Source organism: Nylanderia fulva, unplaced genomic scaffold (assembly GCF_048542155.1).
Source record: "Nylanderia fulva isolate GAGA-0341 unplaced genomic scaffold, ASM4854215v1 Scaffold135, whole genome shotgun sequence".
Taxonomy (NCBI): domain Eukaryota; kingdom Metazoa; phylum Arthropoda; class Insecta; order Hymenoptera; family Formicidae; genus Nylanderia; species Nylanderia fulva.
In genome coordinates, this window is record NW_028189569.1 from 152,274 (window position 1) to 173,733 (window position 21,460).

Below are 21,460 nucleotides of genomic sequence, written 5' to 3' on the forward strand. Positions count from 1 at the left end.
TACATTTCTATAAGGGTTAAAATAAAGTATAAGATCCGAAAAATTGGATCAAAACGTTCGCTTTCTCATTTGTTTTAACTTTCGAGTTTATTTTTATAATTTTAGATTAATTTAAACTTTATTGTTTATATCAGTACATATTGATTAAATGTAATAAATTAGTTTTTACAACCGTAATATTACTTCTGCTCTTATTAGCCTTTTATATGTGTAATACTTTATTTGAATTAAAGAGCATTTAATTAGTATATTGTTTAAAGTATAAGAGATAAATGGACTCTATGTGAGCCGTATGCGAGACGTGAGATGTAAGACGCATTATATTAAAATTTAATTTTTTTATATAACTTTCAAAAATGTACACGAGGTACGAAAAATTGCTTGGACATTTACAAGACTTAAAATTGGGATTAATGCTCAATTCTATTAATCAAATTTCGATATAAAACATCTTACATCCGCGCACGGCTCACATATAGTCCATTTATTTCTTAATTCAATTTTTAAGTTTTTTATTTTTCACAAAGTTCACTTTTTTACGTTATCAATATTTTTGGTACATGTTTTCAATAATTTTATATTTTTACTTACCGCAGTTTTTTATCCAAATGTAAAATCTTTTATCGCAGTCTATAAAAAACTGAAACAATTTACAATTTTATGATATGATATTATTATTGAGCGATTGCTGCGATTCCATTGTCATTTCCATTTTATTTTAGATATGTTGACGATATCGCGTTGGCGGCCCCACCCTCCATGCTTAAAATAGTTTTAAACACTTTCAATTCTTTCCATCCTAGATTGCAGTTCACCATGGAGGAGGGGGTTGACAACCGATTGAATTTTTTAGATGTCACCATTATTATAAATAATGGGAGCATTGAGTTTGATTTGTCTCATAAGCCGACGTATTCAGGTAGATATTTAAATTTTGAATCGCAGCATCCTCTCTGTCATAAAAAAGGCACCATTATCAGCCTCATAGATAGAGTTTTTTGGCTATCTCATCCGAAATTCCATAAAGTTAACTTTGAGTCTATGATTGGAGTTCTTTTGTCTAATAATTATCCTCTCAATTTGATATTTCACACATTACAAGCGCGGTTAAAAAAGTTGTTCTTCCGCTATAATAATAAGTTGCATAACAATAGAGCAAATGTATGCAATGACAAGATTCTAACGCAGAAAAAAGTTTCGTACTTTAATATTCCGTATATTAATAATGTATCGAAGAGAATCGAGGACATTACACGTGATTTGGATGTCATTCCATCATATACAGCAATTAACAGTCTCCGTAAATTCATTAAAGTACACAAGGATAAGTTACCAAGAGAACTCCATAATAATGTAGTTTATAAAATTGATTGTATGGATTGTGATGCGTCGTACGTAGGGCAGACGGGTAGATTGTTGAAAACTAGGATGAAAGAACATCGCAACAACATAAAAAGAAACGCGTCACAATTATCAGTCATATCGGAACATAGATTATTGAACCATGAATTTAATTGGGAGGATGTAAAAGTCTTAGACGAGGAGCCTTTTTTAGGTAAACGTTTGATATCCGAAATGATCCACATAAAACGTCAGAGGAATAGTTTAAATTTACATAGCGACACTGATAAATTAAACGAGAATCTTGATCTGTTAATAGAAAAATTTACCAAAATCTAGCTTTGTGATTTTACATAGCCGGGTTTTTTTGTTAGACTTTTGATATGAGTGCCGATTAGTTTAGTTGTTTTTATTTTTATTTTTATTTTCATATTTTATTTTTATATTTGTTTTTTTGCGTATATATGTATCGACTGTGTCGAGGTAGAATACCGCACAGTCGTTAGAGTGATGTGTCACGTGTAGCATCGTCTTCTCTCTGTTTTTGCTGTCGGGGTGAGTGTTCTTCCCGGTTCTTAATTTTTAATTCTTGTGAATTGTTCTACGTTTAATTTATACCATGTTGATTAGTGTTGGTAAGGGAGTCACTGCTCCGCTTCCTTCCTGACGATGGTCACCGTTAGGGAGACACTCCGACGGCCGGACGGTTTGAATAGGGAGGAGAATGATATTTAATTTATTTGCGGATTGTATGTATACGAGTTTTATAATTTTCTGATTGTACCGATTATCTTCTATTTTTGTTTCTTTGTATTTTGCAGCTACTGAAGAAGACCCGAAGTGGGTCGAAACGTTTAGAATTTAATAAATGAGTTTGACTTGAGATCTCATTTTAATTTATTAATTTTGTGCATGTCATCCGCATAGGCTCCGATTGCCGTCGAGATTTTATTTTTATTGTAACACAATAATTCGAGCCGAGATTAATAGTTTTTTTTTATATTGATATTATTATTATTACAATTTTTATATATTTGCACATCTGTCTAATATCGTGATTTATTTCACATTATTATTATCTATTTTAATAAAAAAAAACTTGCAACAATCAAAAATAAACCGCTTGCCGCGAACGGAAAATGCCAAGAAAGCACGCAATTTCCGCGAATCTCGTAATTTTTTTGAAGAATCAACAATTTCAACGAAATTGTAAATTCTTCAAATCACTGCAAAAATATAATTTACAATAATAATTGTCAGTAACTACGATAAAAAATCGTATACTGAAAACCGCAAATAAAAGTGCAATGGGAGTAAGAATAAAGTTTGTAATAAAATTAATTGGCAATAGAAAATTAATAATTTTCAAATAGAAAAATCTTAAAATTACCGAGGATTACAAATAATAAAGTAAAAATATTAAATAATCCATGTTTTCAAATTTTGCTCGCGGAGAGGATCTTTAAAACAAGACTTTTAGAAGAGAGGACCTTTAAAATATAAAGAGGCGAAAACGTTGGAAAAATTAAAGCGCGCGTTTAAATAGATAAACGCAATGAAATAGATACGCAATTGTTTTTACTCATCCCTGTAAGCTCACAAGCTTCCGGCATTCTCGAGTGACCACGTCGCGACCGTGTTACAGAACAAATTCCCATTGTGCTTTCGTTTGCGATTTTCAATATCTTGTGATTTTTTTTGTTATTATTGAAAAATATTGTGACGTGTGTGTGTGCAGTGATCCGATTTTACGAATCTACATTTTTTAACGAAATTGTAGTTTCGATAAAATCACAAGATTCGTGGAAATTCGCGGAGATAGTGTGCTTTGTCGGCGTTTTCTGTTCGCGGCCGGCGATTTGTTTTCGATTCTTGCAGGTATTTTTCGTGGATCAAAATGGATAACAATAATGTGAAGAAAATGACGATATTCGACAGATGTGCATACAAAGACTGTAATAATATTAAATCAGACAACTGTAAATTGTTTTGTTTTCTACGGAAGACTGATGAAAGATTTGACATTTGGATAAACTGTGGTAAGTGAAAATATAAAATTTTTCTCTTCTTCTTTTATGTTTTATTGGTTTTTGCTGACCTGAAATAAGAAGTCTTATCTTGTCAATTATTGATCTTTAATTAACAAAATTCTTGAAAATATATAAAATATTTGACGACAACAAAAAAAAACTTAATTTTGTGAAATATAAAGAAACGATTGTCATAAAAATTTCAAGTAACTTTATTTAATGAATTTTAATTACAATTTTTTAAAGTATATTATCAAGGAGAGGTAGTGGTTGATTCTTCACCGATCTCTTTTTTGTGATAAATTTGTATTAAAATTAAGTTGATCTGTGTTCGAGATTTTCTTTCTCTCGTCTAATGCGCCTTGTAATATTTTTTTATTTTTGTAATTTAGAGAAATTTTTATGTTTGTTATAAGACTTAAAGAAAGATGCATGTTTGAGCAGTGCTACTAGCGCAGCGGGATAGCACAAAAATAATAATTAAGAGATCCCTTAAATTAAAAATTTGAGCTACCATATTTTTTTTGTTTTTTAATTTAAAAAAATTATTATTTTGCATATCATGTTATATGCATTATTTGTTACGTAGAAATAAATATTCAACATATATTTATTGTTAGATATATACGCACCATCTCCTCATATATTTAAAATACATACAATGATCGTAACATAAATAAAATATTTTTAGAAAGAAATTTTTTATGTTTTCATTATTTGTATCAACCGGTGCAATGTAATTAAAAAATAAACAAAAACATTTCTATGTCTTACTTCTTTATTTATTTTATTTTTTAATTATTTATTATATCTTTAAAAAGTAAAAATATTTTTAAAAATATTTCTCTGCAAGAATATTATATTTATATTACGATTATTTTATGTATTTTAAATATGTGAGGAAATATATGCGTATCTAACAATAAATATATGCTGAATATTTATTTCTACGTAACAAATAATACATATTACATGACATACAAAATAATTAGATTTTTTTTTAGTTAAAAAAAAGTCATGACAGCTCAGTCTTGAACCTAGGGATCCCTAAATTACTATTCTTGTGCTCTACCGCTGCGCTAACGGCACTGATTAAACATGTGTCTTTTTTTAGGTCTTATAACAAATATGAAATTTTTTTTAAATATCAAGTATAACAAGATATTATTTACAAGCGTATTGGATAAAAAGCTCGATCACGAATCAATTTAAAATTTAATTACGCATTATGTAAACTGTAGAATTATTTAAACAGGTAATGAAAAGTTACATAAGTGGTCCCCGGCATCAATACAAAAGGCGGGATTATATGCAGCCCACTTTAATAAAAAAGATTTTATAAGCTGTACAAAATTACATATTAGAAAAAACCCCATACCATGGGCTTCAAAGGATATTGAGATTCCAGAGCTTGTCGAAGATAAAACTAAAAAGATTACAGAAGAAAACAGATCAAATAAAAATATACTAGAAAATGTTATTTCAGAAAATGAAGACTGCATTCTAATGGAAGTCGAAACGCATACCGATTTTGAAGTAAACGTAGAAGAAGCAGAAAATAATACAAATCAAGTAGCCATAATAAAAATGGCCCCTAAGAGATGTTACCCTTCCGGAAAAGAACTTTTCTGCAATTTTGGAGATGACTTCGCAGACAATGAGTGGTTTAATAATGAAAATCTAACCACTATTTTTGGATAATTATTCGCAAAAAGAAGTAAAAGCGAACACGATAAAAAAGCGAATAAAAAACCGCAAAAAAAGTCTGCTCCTAAAAAAATATATAATGAAGATGAATTGCCCGAAATTGAACAATTATAAAAAGAAAATTTGAGATTAAAAAAACTTCTTATGCAGAGGAAGAGAAAACAAAAAATATAACTGCTATGTTGCAAAAATGTAATATTGCAATTTGGAAAAACAAGAACGTTTGCAAACACAGTGTTGATGAATTTTTAGATGGAAAGAAATGTCAAAAACCAGTTGCGAGAACTATGATAAAACTTCAACTACATAAGGGTCAAAAAGAATATACAAAAGAAGAAAAAGATTTAGCGAAAACAATGTTTTATTATTCAGCAAGTGAATATTCACGGATGAGAAAAGCTGGACTAAATCTTCCATCAGAATCTTTTGTTAAAAATTGGATATCTGAAACAGAAATTCGACCAAGATTTTGCGAAGAAATATTTAATAAAATTCAAGAAAATTTGTCCTAACTACCACCTTCTCAAAGAGTTGGCTGTTTCAAATTCAAAGAGATGTCAATAAAAAAATTTGAAGAATACAGCCAAAAATACGATATCATCAAGGAATTAATAATCTCGGACCCCTAGGACGACACGATGAACCAGCAGGACATATTCTACTATTTTGCCTTGATAGTATTAATGTGGAAAATACTTGGCGGCAAATAGTAGCATACTCTTTAACTGGAAAAAGTTCAATATATAAGGAGATTATTGAACTCACTGAGATATGTTTAAAGAAATTAAAAGATATAAGGCAAATGTACAGATAATCACATGTGATCAAGGTGGAGCAAATAGAAAAGCTTTTAATATTTGGCAAATTTCTCCACATATTTCTTTTTCATCTTTTTTATCGTCTTTTTCATTAAACAATGAAACTTATTTTGCTTCTTTTGATTGGCCTCATCTTATCAAGCGGTTGATTAGCCAGTTAAGATCTCATAAGTATACCTATTTATGTGAATGGTGAAATTATTATGTCTTTTCATGACTTATTTGCAACATGGCAAATTGACAGAAAATTAAATACTTCAAATTTATTGAATCACATTACCTACGCGCACTTTTACCCAAACAATTTTGAAGTCATGAATGTGAAAAGAGCATTTCAAATGTTAAGTGCAAGATTTGCTGCAGCAATATCAACAGCAGGCCAAAGCAATACGTTAAAAAGTTTTTCATGGAAAGCATCTGCAGAATTTGTTTACAGAATGAATAAAGTAATAAATGCTATAAATGTATATCATTTAAATAATTGGAAAGGAGAAAAGGGTCCGTTATCAGATGATAATTTAATGGTTAAAGAATTATTAACGTCTTTCATTGAATAATGTTCGAAGTGGAGTACTTCCCCCAACAAAATGTCGAGACCTCCGTGCTTTGATGGAATGATTACGACTGTGGAAGCAATTTTATCAATGTATCATTCCATCAAACAACACTATCCGGATTTCAAGCTTGCCACTGCACTATGCAACCAAAATTCTGTAGAACATATATTTGGAAAAATTAGAGGACGCCGAAGATTAAACCGTAATCCAACTGCCAGAATGGTACGGTTAACGTTGCGGCACATTTTATCTAGTGGATATATTTATGAAAGCGACATAGGAAATGTAACTTGTCAAGAAACAAAATTGTAAAATTAATGTAAGAACAGGCCAACTCAAGAGCATAAATTATTAGGATGTTAGTGAATAATTATAAATTTTTATTACTTCCCAATTATACCATATTAAAACAATTAAAACATATTAATACAATTAAATCAAACTTTTCGACTGTACGCAGTCTTCATCAGTGGTGTCATATAATATTAGTCAATTATAAAATTTTAAAAAACATTTCGACGATACGAACGATTGCAATTCATACTATTAATTATAAACATATATAAAATAACTTGGATGATGCAAACAACTACAACTTTTGATGATGTGTAGCATGTATGATTTTGAGGCTGAATACATCACTATATTGTTCTTGGATCATTTCAAGATGTTAATGCGGATTATTTCCAATGATGATTTTAAAGGTGGAAAAACTCTTGGCATTTCATCGTTTGAAAGCGTGGAATTGTCTTTGTTTCCCTTAATTATTGTACGTTTCGATATGAAATGACACACTTTTTAATAACTAATGTTAGGAAATTTTTTATGAATAATACAATGAAAATTGCTTACTAATGAATCAGCTAAATCGATGACTTTATAAATATTCACGCCACTGCTCAGTTACATATCACTTTAACTTAAATTTTTACTTAACGTAAAGATTGTAATGCGTATGTTGGTCAGACTAGTAGAAAATTATCTACTAGAATATCTGAACATCGATCTAACATACATAGGAATGTAAAAAAATCTGTAATCACTGACCATAGATTAGAATATAATCATGAATTTCGTTGGGACGATGTAAAAATACTTGATAAAGAATCACTTTATAACAAAAGATTGATTTCAGAAATGATATTTATAAAAAGACAAAATAACAGTCTCAATTTGAAAACAGACATCGATGGTTTGCCAATAATTTATGACGATATTATACACAAACTACCTAAGATATGAAAGTTAAATAACGTAAATAGCTAACTATTTTTCTCACTTTGCGGTCGTCTTTCTAAGAGTTTAGAACCATTCGTTATAGCAAGCATGAGCAATCAACATCTGAAAAACCTTTACGTCAAAGATTTCTTCTCATTTGATTTAACTGTAAGTCTATTTTTTATTTTTATTTATCTGCATTGTTAAGTTTCGTATTGATTTTATAGACATATTAACAATGGCAGTTATCGAGATTTGCAACCGACTTCCTACCGGAACAATTAGGGAGAGATCCGTTTCGCGACAATCACACATAATGACGTTTGAGGAACAGATTATATACAAATAATGCTCATGCTTCACAAATGCGTTGCTTTCGCTTTAAAATTGAATACTTGACTCTGTATATTTTTAGTATAATGACTTGTATAATTAATTATGGTAAATTTTAATAACCTCTAAATTTAATTATACACGCTAAAGAACTGAATTGACATTTTTGTAAATATAGATATTATTTATAAATTTATACGTTTTGACGTTAAGATTCCTTTGTTTTTTACCAAATAATATCAAGCGATGAATTTATATTTGTTGATGAGCGATGATCATAACGATGAATTTGTACTTATTTATATAACATAAGATATTAGTTTATTAATTTAAGATTATTTTGCTGTCGCTGAAGAAGGTCATAAAATTGATCGAAACGTTCGAATTGATTCTTGTCTGTTATTTAATATGTTATACATCTTTTCACTAATAAATTACTGATTAATTTAATTAGCTCTTATTGCCTTTTAATTGTTTGATTTATTTATAAAAGAGCTTTTACAAATTATATTCTTTTTATGTGTTATATGTAGTCTTACGTGATATTTATGAAATGATAATGTGTGGTGATTGAATATTTGGTCCCAGATGTATGTCGGTATCATATCAGATAATGATTGTGTAAATTCAAATATTTTTTATATAGAAACTCAACTTGTCTATGTAGATCGAATACTTCAATGTTTAACATATCTGCTTTGAAACCGCGAAACAATCCCTCCAGTTTTTTTCTTGATCTGTGATGACTAAGCATGAACTCAATTTTGCAAAAGTTATTCAAATGTGTCGGAACAATATTATGACTTTTACAAGCCATTAAAAATCTTAGTTTAGACCTAGATTTAATTAACTTATAATTCGCATCAATCCATTCTCTCAATAAACTTACAATGTTAATACCAAAAACTCTGTGTATGAATTTAAAGTTAAACGGATGATCCCTAAATTGTCAAGAAACGTTTTTATTAACGAATGGTACATCGAAAGTTCGTGATAAAATGGAAAAGAACAGTATTCCATTACAAAAAGAATTTACTTATTTAGCTGAAATGGATGACGACTCTGATAATCACATTGCGACAGCCTTTGAAGAAATTACAAAATATTCAGAACAAAATTGTTCTGACAATTTAGAAATAACAAAGATCAACAAGATGTAAATTTAGAAACAGAGGCATATAAAATAAATGCAATTTCATATTTTGCAGGATATATTGCTCGCTACGGTTACAAGAATACAAAGTGCGACAGTTGCCGTGAAAAAAATTTGAAAACACCGATGGAAAAATCAAACAATAATGAAATCTATATTCAGCTACGCGAAAATGAACATCAAGATAAAGATGATCCTGAAGTACAATGGCTATCAAGGCCAACGGATTCATTTTTGAATATTATTACTCTACAACTTGAAGCAATAAATTCATATTACAAGACGTATTGGCACTTAAAAGATGTGAAGAAAAAGCTCCTTGAGATTTGTGTAAAACACATCCAGCATGCTAATAAAGATTGGTTTAACGAGAACAACGAGTGTTATCCACATAGAATTGTAATGTTAGACTTTATGTTAAGAGATAAGATATATGCAATTACAAAAAAAATAACAATGGAGAAAGAGAAGAAATAAATATAGCATCTAAAAGATCAAAAGAAATAAAGACAAAATGTCAAAAACTAAAGAACATAAAACATAAAATTACCATATTACATGTATAAAACGATCGCGGCTCTTCGAGCGGTACGATCTGACTTATTTTACATTTACTCGCGGCATTTAATGCGGAACGAGTAAAACGATCGCGGCTCTTCAAGCAGTACGATCTCACTTCTCTTACATTTTGTTAGAATAATATTCAGAGATTCTCGGATCCAAATATTGAAGGTTGCGCCCCTGGGCAATCATCCGCCTCGCTCCCGTGACGGCTCGACAAAAACAATTTTTCTACCCAGTACAAACGAAGACGTTGAGCGAAGCACAACACTTTGGCTACTGTGAATTATACCGAATAAATATATATACTCATACAAGATAATTGGACTAAATTTATTCGCTAGAAATCTCCAACACATTTACTCGCGGTATTTAATGCGGAACGAGTAAAACGATCGCGGCTCTTCGAGCGGTACAATTTTAATTCTCTTACATTTACTCGCGGCATTTAATGCGGAACGAGTAAAAAATATGTAAAAATTCGCAGCCTTATGGCGGATCAAATAAGGAACAGTTAACTCGAAATTTTTTAAAATTTAAACATAATTTTTTATTTTTTTATATATTTTATATATTGGCAAATATTATGTTTATATTTTAAAGAATTCCGAATTATGTGTCAATTGGCCTCCATGTGGCGTCTCCTGGAAATGCTCTATGAGTAGCTAACAATTGACACACACGCAAACACGCACGCACACACACATAATTATATTTTAGTTATTATTCTTTTTATTTTATTGCACTTAATATTATTATATTTTGATATTTATTGTAAAATGTTATCTTTATAAATATATAAAAATGTGATTTTAGAAAATAAGCGATTTGTTTTATGTATTTATAAAACAAATTGTTTAATTTAAAAAATCACATTTTTATATATTTGTAAAACTAACATTTTACAATACCTACCTATTAAAATAAAATAATAATAAGTACAATAAAGTAATAAAATAAAATAACTAAAATAATCAGTCTTTTAAATATTTCAAAACTATAATTGTGACGATTCATTAGTGGTCGCCACTAAACACGCCGGGCCGATCACCTGCCCGACGCGCCGAGCCGACCATCCGCCGGTCGCGTGATCCATCCCCTCCGGAGGGATGCACGCCACGCGCAAAAAAGCGCGTGGGGGACAACACCACTAGTATATAAGCCGGCTCGTCCGAGGAGCCGGCACCAGTTCTGTCCTGAGTCCAGTTCTAGCACCAGGCCTCTGGGTGTCCCCGAGGCTTCCTAGATTCTCGACAGTCGACGAAGACGGGAGTACTCTCTTCGCAGCCTGAAAGTTCCCGACGTTTGACTCACTAAGTACGACCGACGGAGGCGGGTGTACCCCCTTCGCTGCCTGGGAGTACCCAGCACTCGACTTCCTGTCCCCGGTCGGCAGAGGTAGGCGTGCCCTCTCTGAAGCCAGGGTGTACCCGGCATCCGACCCTCCTGCAGCGCGCCTCGCCGCGCCCGCGGCTCCGCGGCCGCGAGATCGTTCGTTCGTCCGCGCGATAGTAGTAAGTCCGTGTAAATTCCAGTGTGTCCGTCCCCTAGGTTTAAGTTTGTACATATCACATTGTAAATACGCCAAATAAACAAAGTGTGTCACCATAACTCGTCTACGCAAGTTTGGCCTTCCGCTCCCGAATCCTGGTTCCGGCGAGCCGTCCAAGGCTGACCGAAACGACTCCGTTACATAATATAAAATAAAAATTAAACTTTTAGTACATTTTATAATTTATATTTTAAAACTTTTTATATTTTAATATATTAGATATATATTATAGAATTTATAAAAACATTTTTGTTAATTATAGCGTTTTAAAGACTTAAGGCACAATTTACACACAGTTATTGATCCTCTTAATGTATATCTTTTTTTTTTCCATTATATATTGATAAAATTATTTATTAATAAAATAATTTATACATATTCTATATATCTGTGTAGGATTAAATAAAAGAGTTCATACAGGAAAAGGAAAAAGATCGGCTTGAATGTCAGCGCGCTACTCGAGAGTTATCAGAAATTTAGCAAGCTATACAATGCGCAACAGGGGATTTCGAAATACAAGAAAGAGCAACAAAAAAAGTATATTCCAATGCTACTGCAACATGTTCAAGAATAGATATGACAAGGTTGGCATTATAAAATAACAATGTAATATTTAAAAAATTTAAATTATTTTTCTTATTTATGCAATTTTTCTATGTATTTATACTGATATACATTGCTCCGATTTTACCTTTTATAGATCGATAAATCAAATTAAAGCTACACGAAATAATTTGCGAGACAAAATTCGCGAAGTAGAGCATCAATATGACTTTATGGATGATTTGCGAGAACAATTGGAAGAAAAGGAGCAAAAGTATGGGCAAAACATCGAATCTGTGTCTCGTTTGAAACATAGTTGGAAAGTAAGTAAATAATTTTTATAATTTTTATCGATTATCCAATCATTATTATATCAAAGATAATTTTATAATAATATATTTATATATTATGTAGAAACACATACAACAAGTGGAAGCTCGACAAAGCGACTTTATAAAGTTGAGAAATTTGAACAGTTCTCTGGTGCAAAATTTTTTTACTGATATGCTCTCTCTAAGACAATATAAGGTAACTATAGAAAGATGTTTCTTAACTACATTGTATTAATTGTTAATACCTTTCTTATTTTATATTTTAAAACTTTTTATACCTTTTCCAAACTTTTTATATTTTAATATATTAGATATATTATAGAATTAATAAAAACATTTTTGTTAATTTTTAAAGATTTATTTATTTATTTATACTATAAAAATTATTATTATTTATAAAAAAAATTAAATATTATAATTAAATATTATAATTAAATATTATCGTTCGGCTTCTTCTTCTTCCTACTCCTACTCGTCTCATTCCGCTTCCTCCTCGTCTTATTCCTCTTCCTCCTCTTCTCATTCCTCTTCTTTCTCTGCTTTCCATTCCTCTTCTTTCTCTATTTCCTTTGCGTGTTTCGTCTCGGTATACTTTTCTACGCGCAGACCATTTATATCTATAAAGCATAGAAAGATTTTATTTATTTAACCTTGGCAAAATTGATTTCGACGTAACTAGCAATTTTATTCAATACTTTCACGACATTTTGACCATTTGGTTGTGGTCCTTATCAAGTGAGAATTCCATCAATGATCGTTGACGAAACATCATAGCGATGGGACGTGTTCTTTTTTTAACTATTAATTTTAAATAAAATCGGTTTTATGTTGCGTTAATCTCATTTTAATTGATGGAATTCTCACTTGATAAGGACCACAACCAAATGGTCGAAACGTCGTGAAAGTATTGAATAAAATTGTTAGTTACGTCGAAATCAATTTTGCCAAGTTTATTTTCACCACTAGCGTCCAATCTTAATTTTGATTAATTTTATTTATTTAATTTTTTTATACATATATATAACTGTTTATTTCATTTATTTATTAATAATTAGAGAGACAATATTATACTACATGTATGCGTAAATGCTATTATATTTTAACTTGATAAAATATATATATATATATATATATATATATATACGAAATTTAATTCAAAATTTAATAAACATACCTCGCATCACGTTCGACACGTCTTACTCCAGCTCGACGCTGCGTACGGGAATCATTTTCATCGTGCCGATGTTGATGTTGCTGTTGCTGCTGTTGGTGTTCTCTTTGTCCTTCTCTTTCTCACCTCTCTTCTCTAATAATAAAAGATATCCAAAATATTATATACGAGGGTCTCTATTTATATTTCGGGAATTGGCAACACTGATGTCATGTGAGTCTATCTGACGGTTCTATCGTAAAGTTTGACATTTTTGACGATATACGTACTCAGAACATTTTGTCATACAGATGCTATTTGTTTATTTTATATTTAGTTGAAAGTTTCGTCTCGGCAAAAAATGGAACTGAATCGTGAACATTTTCGTGCGATGATTTTTTACGACTTTCGACGTGGATTATCACAACAAGAGTGCGTCAATCAACTTAATTTGACTTTTGGCGATGAAGCTCCATCAAAAACCACTGTATATCGCTGGTATAGTGAATTCAATCGTGGTCGTAATTCGCTGTCCGACGAGTTTCGTGAAGGTCGTCCAAAATCGACTGTAGTGCCAGAAAACATCGATGCTGTGCACGAAATGATTAAGCAAGATCGTCATGTAACCTATTGTGAGATTGAGGCATCCCTAAGCATTAGTTCCACCAGCATATATGCGATTTTACATGAACACTTAGCTGTGCGAAAGTTATGTTCGCGTTGGATCCCACATAATTTGACAATCGCTCAAAAAAAGGCTCGTGTCGATTGGTGCAAAGAAATGCTTAAGAAATACAATCGCGGTGCTTCAAAAGACGTTTATAAAATCGTGACAGGTGACGAATCATGGATATATTCGTATGAGCCCGAAAGTAAGCAGCAGTCGACTGTATGGGTGTTCCAAGATGAACCAAATCCAACAAAAGTTGTTCGCGCACGAAGCACTTCAAAGATAATGGTGGCCTGTTTCTTCGGAAAAACTGGTCATATTGCAACAGTGCCTCTAGAGGATCGTAGAACAGTAAATTCTGAGTGGTACACAACCATCTGTTTGCCAGAAATCTTCGGTGAAATAAGGAAAACAAACAAGAGACGTCGGATTGTTCTTCATCATGACAATGCGAGCTCTCACACATTGGCTCAAACAAGAGACTATTTGAGCACTCAAAACATCGAATTGATGGGTCATCCGCCGTACAGCCTTGATTTGGCACCCAATGATTTCTTTTTGTTCCCATCCGTGAAGAATAAACTGCGTGGTCAACGATTTTCATCGCCCGAAGAAGCTATTGAAGCGTTCAAAAATCATGTTTTGGAGATACCTCATTCGGAATGGAATAAATGCTTTGAAAATTGATTTAAGCGCATGCAAAAGTGTATCGATCATCGTGGCGAGTACTTTGAAAAACAATAAAAATATATTCGCAGCTTAACTATATGTTTTTGTTCCTATTCCCGAAATATAAATAGTGACCCTCGTATATATACAGGGTTTACCAAAAGTGTGGCAACCCCTAAATATCTCGAAAAATATACGTTTTACAGAAAAGTGTTTCGAACAAAAGTTGTAGGATTTAAAAAGATCCACATACTGATTCTATCAGATTGACCTTGGATGACGTCGTCAAGGTCAGGTCAAGGTCACGTTGATTTTTTTAAATGGCACCCCCTACATTTGATTGCATATTCTTATAGCTTAATTCAAGAGCTTTCCAAAGCACTATAATAATGTTCATTTTTATTACGTACTTTGCGAGTTATGAGGATTTAACGTTAGAGTACCGCCCGTTTTAACATTATTCAAGGTATACCACATGGAGGTTACTCGCTCGGATTTGCATCTGTTGTGTGTGTGATCCAGTCAACTATAAGGCAAGATCGGTCGTGGATCCAGCCAACTAGGACAAGATCGGTCGTGGATCCAGTCAGCAAAAGCAAAGACCCAACTGAAACCATATCTGATCGAAGTTTTCACCTGTTATTGCTTGTATTGCCGAAAATATCTGATTCCTCAACATATCCTCATATTTCGCTGAAGTCAAATTACCAAAAAAACTGCTCCATAAAACGTGTATAAAACATCTCGTTAGCACAGATTAATAGACAGATCGCCAAAGGTCTGGATGAAGGAGAGACCAGCATTTCTCACTGATTTCAGCGCCATATCGTAGTAGTAGTCAATGCAGTAACTATTAATACGTTCCCAAGATAAGAGCGTCTCATGCTCATGAACTCGTCCGGCGGCATGTACGAGATTTATCTTTTCGTAGCGTTCGCGTATTTCGGAAAGGACAGAATTTTATGATGTTATAAATAAATAAATAAATAAAATATTAACCTGACCTATTATAATTATTTTTTAATAAATGTTTCATTATTATTATCATCTAAGTCTAAGTCGTTTAATTAATTTTTAGTTTTTTAATAATTAATTTAATTTATTCTAATCATTTTAATATGTGAAAAATACTAATACGTATACGTTTTATAATGAATTAATATATTTCGAGAGTCGAATTATATATTTTTAATAATATAAAAGTGTTCAAAAATTATATTTGACTTTTAATTTTAATTATTTTAGCAAAGAGTTCCGAAATCTCTTACACACATAATAGAGATTTTGTTCATCCATATAATTCGCAATTAAGTATATATGTTAATTATTAATTTTAATAAAATACAAAATTAAAATTAAAGGTCAAATATAATTTTTGAACATAAATATATTTAATTCGTTATAAAACGTATACCCGCGTGATAGTATTTTTCTCGTACAAAAATAACTAGAACAAATTAAATTACTCATAAAAAAATTAAAAAATAATTAAATAATTTATATTATATATGATAATAATAAAACATTTTATAAAAAAAACAGATTCAATAAATATAAGTATATATATAACATGTACTTATATTTATTGAATCTGTTTTTTAATAAAATGTTTTATAAGCTTAGAAAACTTGACTTTGACGTAACTAGCAAATTTTATTTAATTATTTCACGACGGTTTGACGTAATAAAATGTTTTATTATTATTATATAAAATATAAGTTTAAATTCTTTAATTAATTTTTAATCTTTTATGATTAATTTAATTTACTCTAATTATTTTTGTACGAGAAAAATACTATCATGGGTATACGTTTTATAATTAATTTAATATATTTGTGTTTAAAAATTATATTTGACCTTTAATTTTAATTTTTATTTTATTAAAATTAATAATTAACATATATACTTAATTGCGAATTATATGGATGAAAAAAATCCCCATTATGTGTGTAAGAGATTTCGGAACTCTTTGCTATAAAATAATTAAAATTAAAAGTCAAATATAATTTTTGAACACTTTTATATTATTAAGAATATATAATTCGATTCCCGAAATATATTAATTCATTATAAAACGTATACGTGATATTATTTTTCTCATATAAAAATGACTAGAATAAATTAAATTAATTATTAAAAAACTAAAAAGTAATTAAACGACTTAGACTTAGATGATAATAATAATGAAACATTTTATTAAAAAAAGATTCAATAACTAGTAGGTCAGGTTATAATTTTTTATTTATTTATTTATAACATTATGAGCTATTAAGCTCATCATCTCGTTCGCTCTCTGTCTTGCTTTCATTCGGCAAGTCACAAACGATATATGATACTCGTATGTTCCTACTTCAACTCTCGAGAATCTGAAACAAACGAAACTCGTGTCCAATATACAGGGTGTCCGGTAACTAACAGACCAATGATTACAAATGGATTCTTTGGTCAATTTGGGAACGATTTTTCCTCAGCGAAAATGTCGAAAAAGGTCATCATTTTTTACAACTTTCCAATCTTTGTCATTATGTATCTTTATAACTAAGCCTTAAATTAAAATTTTATTATAGTAAACTCTACCTGAAATTAACTGAAGAATGTAATTATGTTAGACTTTTAACTCCAAAACGTTTAGTTTTCAAAAAACCTATTTTTTTCAATCGCTTATAACTCGAAAATTATTGACTTCTCAACATTTTTGCTAAGGAAAAATCGTCTCCAAATTGGCCAGAGAATCCGCCCTTAATCATTGGTCCGTTAGTTACCGGACACCTTGTATATATTATATAAAAGTGTATAGCACGTCAGAAGCTTGTGAGCTTACAGCGATGAGTAAAAACAATTGCGTATTTATTTCATTGCGTTTATCTGTTTAAACGCGCGCTTTAATTTTTCCAACGTTTTTGCCTGTTTATATTTTAAAGGTCCTCTCTTCTAAAAATCTTGTTTTAAAGATCCTCTCCGCGAGCAAAATTCGAAAACATAAATTATTTAATATTTTTACTTTATTATTTGTAAATCCTCGGTAATTTCAAAATTTTTCTATTTAAAAATTATTAATTTTCTATTGCCAATTAATTTTATCACAGACTTTACTCTTACTCCCATTGCACTTTCGTTTGCGGTTTTCAGTATACGATTTTTTATCGTAGTTACTGAAAATTATTATTGTGAATTATACTTGTGCAGTGATTTGAAGAATTTACAATTTCGTTGAAATTGTTGATTTTTCAAAAAAATTACGAGATTCGCGGAAATTGCGTGCTTTCTTGGCATTTTCCGTTCGCGGCAGGCGGTTTATTTTTTATTGTTGCAAGTGTTTTTGTTTTTTTTTATTAAAATAGATAATAATAATGTGAAATAAATCACGATATTTGACAGATGTGCATATATATAGAAATTGTAATAATAATAATATTATATCATAAAATTGTAAATTGTTTCAATTTTTTATAGACTGCGATAAAAGATTTTACATTTGGATAAGAAACTGCGGTAAGTAAAAATATAAAATTCTTGAAAACGTAAAAATATTTGATAACGTAAAAAGGTGAACTTTGAAAAATAAGGAACTTAAAAATTGCACTAATAAATGGGCTATATATATGTGAGCCGTGCGCGGATGTAAGGTGTGTTATATCGAAATTTAATTAATAGAATTGAGAATTAATCCCAATTTTAAGTCTTACAAATGTCCAAGCTAATTTTTTGTACCTCGTGTACATTTTTGAAAGTTATATCGAAAAATTAAATTTCAATATGCGTCTTACATCTCACATTTCGCATACGGCTCACATATAGCCTATTTATCTCTTATACTTTATTTCAACCCTTATAGAAATTTATTACTAGTAACGCCAATTTATCACTTATTTCGAGTAATTAATCACTTTTATTTCGAATACTTAAATTACTGTATATTATAGTATTTTAAATACTCAAAATAAGTGATTAATTGGCGTAGTGATAAATTTCTACAAGAGAATAAGGAGCCTTTAAATTCTTAATGTAAAAAATTTCAAGTAATTTTCTTTAATAAAATTTAATTAAAAAATTTAATTAAAAAATTTTTGAACACTGTGTTATATCACATTTAAAATCGTGATTATTTCAATAAAAAAACATTTTATGTGTAAAAAATATATTTTTTATATTTAATAAATTTTATATATATATGCATATATGTAAAATATTCTCTCTCTCTCTCTCTCTCTCTCTCACACACACACACACACACACACACACACACACACACACACACACACACACACACAACGGGGGCCAAATCTCTCAAATTGGTCTCATGATCAATTAGCCTGGATTCGCACCAGGGGCAAAGTCTGTTGGTAATGTCAAACGAATTTAGCCTGGACTTGCACCAGGGGCAAAGTCTTTTGGTCGAGTCTACGAAATTTAGCACGGACTCGAACCAGGGGCAAAGTCTTTTGGTTCAAGTCTACGAATTTAGCACGGACTCGAACCAGGGGCAAAGTGTGTCGGTAAGGGGCAAAGTCTATCGCACGAAGATGGCGGTCTCTTCTTTAGGCAGGCCTTTGGCGATCTGTCTATTAATCTGTGTCGTTAGTTCCTTTATTTACCGCTATGTGACGCACAATACATGCAGTCTAACTCGCATTTAACATTCAACTAAGAATGTATAAAGCTATCAAAGAACGAGCACCTTCTAACTGCAGCTTTGAGCAAGCAGAAATTAATTGTTATCGTCCAAATACAACGTACGATTAATTAAAATTAAGGGGATGCCGGAGCGTTGGCCGAACTCCGACGGGTTAGCGCCCTCATTTGAGAGGAACTAAAATTGTCGATAATTACCGACAATTTTAATTCCGCTATTATCAACAGTAATATATATATGTCAAAAAGCCATTTTAGTGTGTTCAACATATTGAAATCAGACAACATAATATATTTTAAATATAAGAGTTTTAACAAGGCTCTGTAATATAAATATAAATTTAACGTATAAGACGGGCAACAAGAGCCAAATCGCGGATGACAATGCGTTATCCTAACGAAACTAAATAATTTTTCGTTAGAATTAAATACCGGTGCACAAGGCACCAAATTTATACTTGGACACGGCCAAGATTTTAAATATGAAATAATCTTATATTTTGAGATTTAATTTCAATACCCCTTTAACCCCCCTACTGCTGGAAGAGCAGTCGCCCGGCAAGCAAAAGGTCTCGGGTTCGATTCCCGATTCAGCGATTTTCGGATCTATATTTTTCTCTTGCATTCATTTATTTATTTTCCGTAGGGGGGTTAAAGGGGTATTGAAATTAAATCTCAAAATATGAGATTATTTCATATTTAAAATCTTGGCCGTGTCCAAGTATAAATTTGGTGCCTTGTGCACCGGTATTTAATTCTAACGAAAAATTATTTAGTTTCGTTAGGATAACGCATTGCCATCCGCGATTTGGCTCTTGTTGCACGTCTTATACGTTAAATTTATATTTATATTACAGAGCCTTGTTAAAACTCTTATATTTGATACACGCTGGCTTAAAAAATGCGTTTGTTTACCAACATTAATATATATAACAGAGAAAAGTATAGAATCGAAAGGATCTGAATAGCTCTGCTGGAAGAGCAGTCGCCCGGCAAGCGAAAGGTCTCGGGTTCGATTCCCGATTCAGCGATTTTCGGATCTATATTTTTCTCTTGCATTCATTTATTTATTTTCCGTAGGGGGGTTAAAGGGGTATTGAAATTAAATCTCAAAATATGAGATTATTTCATATTTAAAATCTTGGCCGTGTCCAAGTATAAATTTGGTGCCTTGTGCACCGGTATTTAATTCTAACGAAAAATTATTTAGTTTCGTTAGGATAACGCATTGTCATCCGCGATTTGGCTCTTGTTGCCCGTCTTATACGTTAAATAATATATTTTTACTGTCAAATCATCTCGCACACGCATCTAAGCGTGTCAATGACAATAAAACATACATATATAAATGTCTCTTTATGACATAGTTGAACACAATTTTAATATTGCTCTTTTATATATTTTGATGATATATGCATATTTTCATGTATTTTTCAAAGGAAATATACAATCTACCATATATATATATATATATATATATATATATATACAAGGTGGTTCAAAAATCCGGCAACGGTCAATTATGTCCAAGAAATAGTGGTCTTATGAATAAAATATAAAAATTGCAGGGTTCAACCTGGGAAAAATTTTTTATATATAATTATATCTACATAATTATATAATTATAAATAATTATATGTGAAATATGTTTATTTTATATATAATTAAATTTATTTATATATAAATTATGAAGTTTATGTATAATCTCATGTCAAGTTATATATAAAACATTATATATATTTATATATGTGAATACTTATTTATTATATATACAATAAATATATATATATTTATATAAGTATATGTATATAAAAAGCTCTTTTATTTAATTATAAATAGACATATTTCATATTTAATTTTGCAATTATATGTATAATTTTATATATTTCTATATAATTTTATATTGTTATATATAAAAATTGTTTCTAGGAAAAATAAGATATTTTATGGTGACCTTGACTTTGACGTAGGGGTCAAATTTAGAGGTCATTTCAAGATCAACTTTTATTAAACAAAACCCTCTATTTTTATTAGATATTCTTGTAGCTTATCTCGAGAATTTTCCAAAACACTAATAAAATATTTTTTGATGTACTTATTGAGTTATAAAGGTTTGAAGTGAACAATTCTTTTATAAAATTGACAATATCTTGTAAAACATTCAATTTTCATTATACATTTATACTTTTTATGC

The 21,460-nt window shown here is 30.5% G+C and overlaps 1 protein-coding gene across 1 annotated transcript; it reads left to right on the top strand.

Moving 5' to 3' along the window:
* The first annotated feature begins 11,680 nt into the window (after positions 1-11,680).
* On the top strand, positions 11,681-12,380 carry LOC146724384 (uncharacterized). The gene is made up of 3 exons (XM_085479970.1): positions 11,681-11,854; positions 11,971-12,136; positions 12,228-12,380. The coding sequence occupies exons 1-3, from the start codon at positions 11,847-11,849 to the stop codon at positions 12,378-12,380; spliced, it is 327 nt and encodes a 108-aa protein (XP_085336096.1). The 5' UTR covers positions 11,681-11,846.
* The last annotated feature ends 9,080 nt before the right edge of the window (positions 12,381-21,460 follow it).